The sequence below is a fragment of the Sceloporus undulatus genome, chromosome 4 (assembly GCF_019175285.1).
Source record: "Sceloporus undulatus isolate JIND9_A2432 ecotype Alabama chromosome 4, SceUnd_v1.1, whole genome shotgun sequence".
Classification (NCBI taxonomy): domain Eukaryota; kingdom Metazoa; phylum Chordata; class Lepidosauria; order Squamata; family Phrynosomatidae; genus Sceloporus; species Sceloporus undulatus.
In genome coordinates this window covers 90351906-90362635 of record NC_056525.1, presented here as the reverse complement: position 1 = coordinate 90362635, position 10730 = coordinate 90351906, and the positions used below count along the sequence as shown (strand labels likewise).

At 39.4% G+C, this 10730-nt stretch overlaps 1 protein-coding gene across 1 annotated transcript; it reads right to left on the bottom strand.

Moving 5' to 3' along the window:
- Positions 1-483: 483 nt before the first annotated feature.
- LEPROT lies at positions 484-10730 on the bottom strand. The gene is given in 5 exon segments (XM_042463783.1): positions 484-2203; positions 6588-6653; positions 6655-6775; positions 7779-7854; positions 10566-10730. Coding segments are annotated over 5 exon segments (396 nt in total). The 5' UTR covers positions 10582-10730; the 3' UTR covers positions 484-2086.

The window sequence follows — 10730 nt, the reverse complement described above, 5'->3', positions numbered from 1 at the left end:
CTTTCTGTCTCTACTCTGATTATTGCTAGAACCACTTTTAAGAATTAAAAATTATTATGATCTACATTAATGCAAACCAAATATGAAATTGGTGATAGGTTCAATCCAGCTATGTGTGGAAGCATTCTTTGAGCATGGTTCCTCTCAGAAAACTCCCACAGGCAGAAAGGGAAGTTGCCTTCTCCCTTTTATTAGTGGGATTCTTCTGACAGACTAGAAGATTCCTATGACTGGAAAGAGTCCATCCATTTGCCAGAGAAAATTCTGAATGCAATCCAGAACATGAAAGGCACTTTTAGGATTATACCACACAATCTGCAAGTAGAGGATCATTTTTTTTTCTAAATGTAGGTCCAAAACACACTGCAGAAATAATCCAGTTTGAGACCGCTTTAACTGGCCTGGCTCAATGCTAGGGAATTTGGGGACGGTAGTTTATTGCTGTACCAGAGCGCTCTGACAGAGAAGGCTAAATGTTTCACAATACCACAGTTCCCAGAATTCCCTAGCATTGAGCCAGGGCAATTAAAGCAGTTTCAGACTGGATTATTTCTGCAGTGTGTTTTAGACCGTAGTCATGCAAAACTTAATTATTTTTATTTTTTGGTGAGATTTAATAAACTCTTTTTACAAGATTGTTTGAATAATTATAAATCTTTAGTGATTTAAGATTCTAATAGAGTGGATAGACTACATGTATCACAATTAAAGTAGGCCTGTGCACCTGCCACAACAGAAAGCTCTACTAGGGAACAGTTATATGAGCATTTGGACAAAATTGAATTTGTTAATCTTTTAACAGATTTAATTTTGTATTTCATAAACCTCAATACCTTTTGTTATAGCACACAAAAAAGAAGAGAAAAAAGCAACTGTTGTACTTAATATGAATACTGAGGGGGGAGGGGGTTGTGTTTTTATGTGCCTCCAACATATGTATGAATGAACTCCACAGAGTTTTCTTAGGCAAGGAATACTCAGAAGTAGTTTTATTAGTTCCTTCCTCTGAAATGTAGGCTACAGCACATGGCATTCCTTAGTAGTCCCCCATCCAAGGACTAACACGACTGACCTTGCTTGATTTCCCAACAGCTCTTCAAGTCTCCCTTAACTTTCAAGGCCATCCCAACCTTCAAATGGATGCTACAGTCAGTCAATCACTGCCCCTTTATTTAGTCCCTGTTTTTGCCCCAAGACTGTGATTCAGGAGACTTTTCCCAAAGATCTTCACAAGCTAGAGTAAGGCCCTCAACAGACTGGCAATAAACGCTGGCATCAGGGAAGAGCTGGGACGTGGTGACTGCTCACTGGCCGCCGTGACTCCGTCCCCATGCCGGCTTCACACTGCATGCCCCACTGCATGGCGGGCAGCATCACACCACATCTTTGGCACAGTGTGTAGATGTGCTGCATCAAAGAGCTGCAGAAGAGCCAAGGTGGATGCAAAAAGGGTGCCATTTCTATGGCACAAAAAGAAACCACTTTTTGTGGCTTCTTTCTGCATCAGGTTAGGGACGTGGCATGCAGTTGTCAAGTCTCCAATCCAGTGCTTTCAGGGGCAGTGCTGAGCCACCACTTAGGGGCCATCTGCTGAGCCCCTAAATTACACATACCCAGCTAAACACATATTCCAGCATTAGAAATGCAATGAGTCTTCAGTGTTTTTGGCCAACCAAAATATAAAGGTAAAAATCGAAATGTTTACTTCCACTGGTTCCTCTTGCTTCTGTCAGAATTAGAGGCCTGCCTCTTCCTGCAGCTCTTATTTCATCCATCCATACATCCTACAGAAATGTTCCAGAAATCTGCTTCTCCAGAGCAAGATTTTCAGTATCAAGGAGGACTGCAGCTGGGGTAAAGTGGGGCAAGGGACTCTCAATTTTGCTGATGTTGATACCCAAATGCATTAATGGATTCTGACCAAAGGTTATTCTCATTTCTAACATTGTACAGCTATATCTGCATGCACTTAATACAGGTTAACATATGCACATGTATACATAGTATATACACACAATTACAACGCACTGTAAAATGCCAAGTCAATAGTCAAGGTATATAGGACAGATCCGTATCATACTGAGGTCTACCACTGTTCCCAGGTAAAATCATCTCCTCTTCCAAACAGAACAAAAAAGCCTAGAACCGTAAGGAAAATTACAGCATTGCCAGCCAGCACAAGGGCACAAGCTCCCCACTTGATCTGAAATAGAAAATTAAAACATATATATCCCTTCATGAATTGATCAAAAAAACATATTATTTCCAGCATTAGAGTGGCACAAAGAAATACAACATCTGCATGCTAAAAGCGCTTAAGATCAAACAGTAAATTCTGAATATGAAGCCAAGTAAAGTAATTTATAGTCATTACATAATTAGTAATAATTACAGCACTTGCTTATTATTTTACTGAAATGCAGAACCATTTATTAGTCCTTGATCATGTATAATAAATCTGATCAAGAGAGCAAATAAGAAAATATGTACAAGACATTCTGAGATTTTTTCCATCAGCAGCAGCATCCGTGCCCTATGAAAAAATGATTTAGCCACACTCCTCTCAAATTAATTGAAAAGCTCCTAGCTATCACAAGAGATATAAAGATCTGAACCACTGCTCCTCACAGATTATTTCTCTTCTTTACTCCTGTTTGGTTTAAAATATTGGAAGAAACCTTAATATTAAGTATTTCATTGTTCAGAATGATTAATAAAAGACTATTTTCAACAAGCTTTAAATATACAATTCTTACATAAAATTCATTCTGCCGTAAATTTCCTAGGAACCAAAAATAAAAGATGATACCATATCACTAGTGATACCATTGCTATGGTACTCAACTGGGTTGTTAGCAGTGCAACTTAATTTTATGCATGTGTTCTCTGAAATAAGCCCCAGTTAAGTCAAAGGGAGCTTCTCTCTCAGGAAGTGAGCAAGGAATTGCATTCACAGCCAGGAACATTCTTAGGAGTTGGTGTTGGAAAACTACTTTTACTGTTTATATAGAAATAAGTGTACTGTATACCAAAATACAATTCAGATTGATCAAGAAGTCCAAAAATTTGGTTTGTGGTCAGGAGGTTTATAAAGAGACATAACTTTGACCTTAAAAAAAGACCAGTAGTTGAAAGTCCTCACACAATAACAACATATTATCCCCAGAGTATTTTAAAGAAGTCAGTCAGTCAGAGGTCAGTTAGTGGCTGAAAGCTAGAACAGGACCTGAAGACTACAGGAAAACATTTGGATCATCTTAGAAGGTCAGAGCCACCAAGAGGAATGTGGCATAGAAGGAATATGCTATGATTATTTGCTTCTTTCTTTGTTTAATGCACTTTTAGACTCCTGAACCACCAGAGTTATCTGCAAAATGTACAACTGGTGTGTGTGTGTGTGTGTGTGTGTGAGAGAGAGAGAGAGAGAGAGAGAGAGAGAGAGAGAGAGAGGTTCAATGGGTACATATAAAATACACCATCTGTACAGCATAGTGGTGAATGATTGGCTGGGGTGAAAGTTATGACAAACTGGTCTGGTGGGAAAGTTGCTGAGAAATGTTTAACACCCTTAAGAGTCAAGAGTAAAATTAGCAAAGATTGTTTCTGTGCTTGACTGGATTAGGACTACATATGCTTATGTAGCTCAATGCACACTTTTGTATGTATGGGAACTATTAAGTTAGCATATTTGACTTAAGAACTGTGTGTAGACAGTCTCTTTCTACTATATGAAAGATAATGTTTACTCATTATTCCTTTAATTAATATTTTAATTTTGTTGCCTTTATTGGTACTGTTGCCATTGAAACAAAGCAACTGTTTCTATAAAGTGGCATCAGAAGAGGGTTTTACAGTTAATGCTGGATACTACGACTGAAAAATCTATTGAAGATCTTTATTATTTACTGTGGCAAGAAGGTCCATACACCCAAACACCCAAAATTTTATAAAAAATATGCAGAAAGGAGGGAGATATTGTTTTCTCACACATCATCCTGTGCAGCAACTGAAATCAACTGATATTTTTGAAAGATAGGCTACACTTTAACTACTATACTACTATAGCTGGGACAAACCATTTATTATAAGGTACACCTTACTAAGTATGTACATGTGAAAGTTAAGAAGCATGTTTCAATCAATGAAACCTCCCCATTTTCTGAAATCCATGAAGTATCGAGAGCCCAGAATCACAAATTCTGAACATTTCAAACACTGATAGGGATTAATGAAATAAACTGGTTATGCTTTTTCAGAGATATTCATCCATTCGCTCAAAGATATACCCCACTTTCCTTCCCTCAAGTGACTCAAAGCAGCTTACAATAAATAAAAGTGCAGCTAAAATCTTATTTTACAAAAGTTAAAAAAATAAACAACATCAGAGTTGTCCTAAGCAAGCTACTGCTGTATATATTGCTCTAACAAAAGGCATAAACAGCATAAATATGAGTTTAGGATAGTTAGCTCTATTTGTTGTTCTTATGTGCTCTCAAATCATTTCTGACAGGACATATCAAATCCTTGGCAAGATTTGTTCAGAAGGAGTTTGCCTTTGCCTTCCTTTGAGGCTGAGAGAGTGTGACTTGTCCACAGCTACCCAGTCTGTTTTCATGGCTGAGTAGGAATTAAAACCCCAAGCTCCAGAGTTGCAGCCAAGCTACACCACACTAGCTCTCAGTTTACAGCTAATACAGTAGGCCCTTAGTATTTGGTGGTGTTTGGTTCCAGGAACCCCTGTAGATAACAAGATCCATGGATGATCAAGTCCCATTAAATACAATGGCAGAGTAAATGACTCTTATATAAAACACTCCTATAAAATGGCAAAATCAAGGTTTGGTTCTTGGAATTTATATATTGTATGAAGATTTTCAAGCCATGTAAGATTGAATCCCCAGATAAAAAATCCATGGATACGGAAAGCTGACCGTATAGTATTTTCAGCCTGATTCTTTGCATCAGGAGTGGACAATTTTAGTGGGTCTGCCAACCATTTTCCCCCGAGGACTGCACAGATTGCCCCAAATTGGGGGAAGGGGAAGAGCTGGAAATAGTAAAAACTTGTATTATTTGATATTACACAGCAAACTATTTAAGGGGTATATCTTCATTCCTGGAGACTTCTGTGAGGGGGTAATTCACCCCTACCTCTCTTTGGCAGAAAAATACAGCCTGGAAGAGGCTGTCCGCTCAAAAATAGCTCTGGGGATGCACTATACTCACTCCACATTTACACCAAAGCAAGTCTCATTGATTCAGATAAGCTTACAAATATGGGACAAACATGCAGATTTCCAGTAGATGGTGATGTAGCACTCAATTATAAAGCTTAAATTCATTGTCCAGAGTTGTTGTTATTGCTGAATTATTTTCTAAGCTTTCTAAGTATATAAGGGGTTTAAAATTTTTGCTTCGTATTATTCTTACTGCTATTATTGTAAAGTATTATATACATTTCATTTCTTCCTCATTTCTAACAAGAACAAAAAAGGAAATAAAAAGAAAAAAGAATGTCTTTTTGTAAGAAAAAGAAGGAATTAGAGCGCTCTCTAGTGGTAAAATTACATTACTTACTCTTATACTAAATTAGAAAAAAGAAGTGTATTTTACTGAATGGACTAATGCAGATGTAAAAACAGTTTCATCAAGAACCTAGGATAGATATTTTATAGAAAAACACAAGTGCCAGTAAAGACCTAGAAAAAAGGAACCTAGAAACAGTATGACATCTAAAAAGGAGAAATACACAGTTTTAGTAAAAGAGTGGAATAAGCAGTAAGAGTAATCAAAAAGCAAATAAGGAAGAAGCAAAAAGAATAAGAAGAAGCAACCAAAAAACCAAACAAACCTTGCAGGAAATTCCAAGTGCCTTACCAAAAATGCTGAAGAAATACATGTTATTGTTTTTAAAGAAATCTTAAAATTTATATCCCATTTAATCACTGAATTCTCAAACTTCTTTCTCAAACAGAACATGAAGAAAAGGTAAATAATGTGGGGAGGGGGACCGCTCGACATTCATGTACAGAAAAGAATAGTTGAGAAGTATATGTGTGGCGTAGTGGTTTGAGCACTGGATTGCGACTCTAGAGACCAGAGTTCGAGTCCCTGCTCAGCCATGGAACCCACTGAGTGACCTTGGGCAAGTCACACACTCAGCCTCAGAGGATGGCAATAACAAACTTGCCAGGAAACCTCCATGATAGGTTTGCCTTAGGGTCGTTGTAAGTCGAAAATGACCTGAAGGCACACAACAACATTAATTGGAGAAAGCCAACATAAGGAAGTGGTTTGAGTATTGGACTATGTCTCTGGAGACCAGGGTATGATGCCCCTCTTGAGGGCCAAGTGGGCAAGTCACACCTTTTCATCCTCAGAGGGAGGCACAGGCAAACTCCCTCTGACCAAATCTTGCCACGATTTGTCAAAAGACTAAAAATAGCGAAACAGCAACTGTAATACCCAGTAGAAACACTAACAATTAATAAATAATACATTAATAAATAATTAAGAAACCAATCATTAAAGCATGTAAGTCAAGAGACACATGAATCAGCTTACATTATCTTGGTTTGATATCTTACCAATTCAACTCGCGCAAGGATGATAGGAAATCCAAAGGCAGAAACCACAATTCCCGTAGTGAAAAAAATATGCCAGTTCCTTGCAGGCACTGCTTGCAGCATCTGTATCGTCACTTACTCTTTTTGCAATGAAATGAGGAATAGGGCTTATGAAGTAAAATATCAAGACAAATAATGGCCAGTAAACCCTGTCGAATACAAAGGCAAGAAATGCAAGTGTAAGCTAGTTTAAAAAATAACTTCATCTATAAGCTAGTTTCATCCCTAATTAAGCACTCATATATACACAAACTATATACATAGGCGTAATAAACTGAACATAAATATAATATTAGGGTGAAAACTTTTATGGTGAGGTGAGATGCACTGACTCCTTGCAAACTCATGGGAGGATGTATTTTTCACCATACTAGTCCCAAACTCCACAATTTCCCTTTGAACTAAGGCATGGGAAGCATAGTAAGATATGCTTTTTCGTAAAATTCCCTTTTTAGTAAGATTGTTAGTGCTTGCCACAAAATATAATCCCACCACACAAACACACACACACACACAATAGTTACCATCGCTGAATAAAATGTTTGAGGTAGGAATAGGGTGTATAGTAGTTACTCAAATACGCTGGATCCAGATTATTTAACATTATATACACTAATGTCAACATTTTTGATATGGTCTATATACTGTAGTATGCGGACCGTCAGTACAGAACTTACAAGGCCACTTTTATGCGCTTTTGACACCTCACTCTACTCAGGAAACAAGCAACTGCATTCATTTACAGATTTCAGTTTCAAAAGTAGGCCCTGTGCAGAACATATTGTAGAGGTTACCAGCACTTGGACCACTGTGGTCAAACAGACATGGTTATAGTTCAGTTAGCTGAAGCTGACAAAAGGTATTTATTCCAAATGAATTGGTCAGAACATGAACCAGTGTGGCCAGGTCATAATGTTGGACTTGGGAGACAATCCAGCTACTGGGGCCCACTGGATGATCTTGAGCAAGTCACACACTCTCAGCTTCAGAGGAATACAATGATAAACCCCCTTTGAATTAATCTTGCCACAAAGACCCTATGATGAGATCGCTGCAAGTTAGAAATGACTTGAAGGCATATGACAACAATAAACAATACACGCATACACACAGAGAGACAAAGACACACACACATAATCAGTACATTCTTACCCATAACGTTCTAGAGCACATCCCAACATTAGGAATGTCAGTCCAATGACTCCAGTAAATGACAAACCAACCAAAGCTGGAAAAATTAAAATAAAATGAATAAGATCACCAAGCTGTAAATCAAATTAATTTGTAAAAATCACTATCCAGTTATTGACATATAACATATTTTCTGCAGTAAAATTCACAGATCACTACACAAAGCAATCCAATGTTTATCTTAAATGTGTAGCAGCTTCCTTATCCAATAAATGTTCTCAAGGTGAAGTTACTTTGCTATTGCTAATGGAGTTGAAATTTTAATTTGTTGTGTACCTTCAAGTCATTTGTGACTTATGGCACTCCTAGGGCAAATCTGTTGTGCATATGTGCCATAATAATAATAATAATAATAATAATAATAATAATAATAATAATAATACTGTTTATTTATAGCCCACTTTTCCAAAAGAGATCAAAGCGGGTTACAACAAGAGCACAAAACAATGTACAATTTACAACAGTATCCACATCATAAAAACACACGAAACTACACTAAATTTAAAACACGATTTAAAAACACGATAAAAAAATTGCAAACATTAAAAACCACAACAAAAACTAGCTTAAAAGTGCCAGTGTAATGGGGGGAGAACAGATGTCACAACGCATGGGGGAAAGCCTGTTGGAAGAGGTAGGTCTTCAGCTTCTTCCTGAACAGGTCAAGGGAGGTAGCCAAGTTGCCTTCAAGTTGCCTGTTGGCTTATGGTGGCCCCATGAAATTCGTAGGGTTTCCCTAAGGAAGGAATACTAAGTGGTGGTTTTTGTCAGTTCTGACCTCGGAAATACAGCTTATAACACCTGATATTAATTGAATATCTCCCATCCAAATACTAACCAGGGCTGACTCTGCATAGCTTCCAAGATCAGACAGGATCTGGTGCTTTTAGGATATGAAGTACACACTGCTGTTTGCACAGAAATGGTGTGGTGGTGGCTACCAGAAACAAAGTTGCACGTCAAGGGTAAAAATTACAAAATTTTCCAAAGAAAATGGGAGTGGGCTTTGAAATGAAGGTGTCTGTTCACTAGATCCACAGGCTGTCAGAGCATTGCTATCTTAATAGATTCCAATAGGAGGAAATTTCATCAAATGTAAATCTTGGAACTGTTGGGTTTTGGACTGCAGCTCCCAGAATCTCCCAGCCAACATAGCCTGTGGGATCCTGGGAATTACAATAAAATAAATTATTCCAAACATTGCATTGTTGCAAAGACAGTTTTGCTTGGTCCTATATGGCCCTATACGTGTGATGTTCTGTTTTGGACTATGATTCTGGAGATCAGGGTTTGGTTCCCTGCTGGTGCATAAAGATCCACTGGATGACCTTGGTCAAGTCATAGTCTCTCAGCCTCAGAGGATGGCAATGGTGAACCCCCTCTGCCAAGAACACCCTACAAAAGCCTACGAAGGCACACAACAACAACAGGATCAGTCACCCCAACCCGAATGTCCTGTTTGATGCAATTACAAAAGGAGCCGCCCTGCCTGGTGATCCAAGTTCTCACAGGAGTGTCCAAACAGGAAGCTCTCAGAAACATTGCTCCAGATTACGTTTCACATTTACAAAAGAAGTCAACCATATACAGTATGTATGTATATATATATATATATATATATATATAGAGAGAGAGAGAGAGAGAGAGAGAGAGGATATTTACAGCACTTTCTCAAGGGATCTGGAAAACATCAGGAACCAGAGCATTTCCCAACATGGCCTCAGTTTGGTCATATTTGGTCAACACCCCAAAAACAAAGGCAAGAGTGGAGGCAGTGATTTTAAACAAGGGGCAAGCATGGTGTAGTGGTTTGAATGTTGGCCTACTATTCTGGAGGCCAGGGTTTGATTCCCAGCTCAGCCACTCAGTGACCTTGGGCTAGTCACACTCTCTCAGCCTCAGAGGATGGGAAGAGCAAACCTCTGAATAAATCTTGCCAAGAAAACCCACTTAGGGTCACCATAATTCGGGAATGACTTGAAGCCACACATCACCACCAAGGCAGATGTTGTTGTTGCTGTTGTTGTGGGCCTTTAGTGCATCCGTTCATACATTCATGTATATTCACATAAGGCAGTGGTTCTCAACCTTCCTAATGCCGCAACCCTTTAATACAGTTCCTCATGTTGTGGTGACCCTACAACCATAAAATTATTTTCATTGTTACTTCATAACTGTAATTTCGCTCCTGTTTTCCAGTGGTCCGGCAACCTCTGTGAAAGGGTGGTTCGACCCCAAAGGAGCTGCAACTCACAGATGGAGAAACACTGACATTAAGGTGTAGTGGTTTGAGCATTGAACTAGGACACTGGGGAGAGACCAGGGGTCCACTCCCTGCTTGACCACTTGGTCTAGTCACACTCTCTCAGCCTCAGAGGAAGGCAAGGGGAAACCCCCTCTGCATGAAAGTTGCCAAGAAAGAGAGGGTCGCCATGGGTGGGGGAAGACTTGATGGCACCCAACAAAGCAGAGCACAAAAGAAAAACAAAAAATAAGTATGCTTTCCAGCTGAGAGCCATCTGCATGCCAGGGACCTGAAGTCCCCAAGCCATTTGGGGCAGAGAAGGGGTATCCCTCCAGAAAGTGGGGGAATAGGAAGGGAAGACGAGGGTGCCTTTAGTTTTCCAAGAAAGAAAGAAGGACGCCTTGGCCAAAGCCATTGCAAAGGAGTGTGGAGAAAAGGGCGTGTGTATGCCGGGAAAGTTAGGCAATCCCTCAGAGAGAGGGAGAAGAAGGGGCTACTACTACCTTTAATTCCCGCCATGCCCCCCTCCTGGCTTAGGGGTGCCTTTCCTTGTTGTGGGGGCTCTTTTCCGGACTCGGAAGGCGAAGATGGAGGCGGTGTCTTCCGTGTCTAGTCCTCTGCTCACGTGGGCCTTGCCTAAGCCTTCCCTTTTCCACCCACAGAGAGAA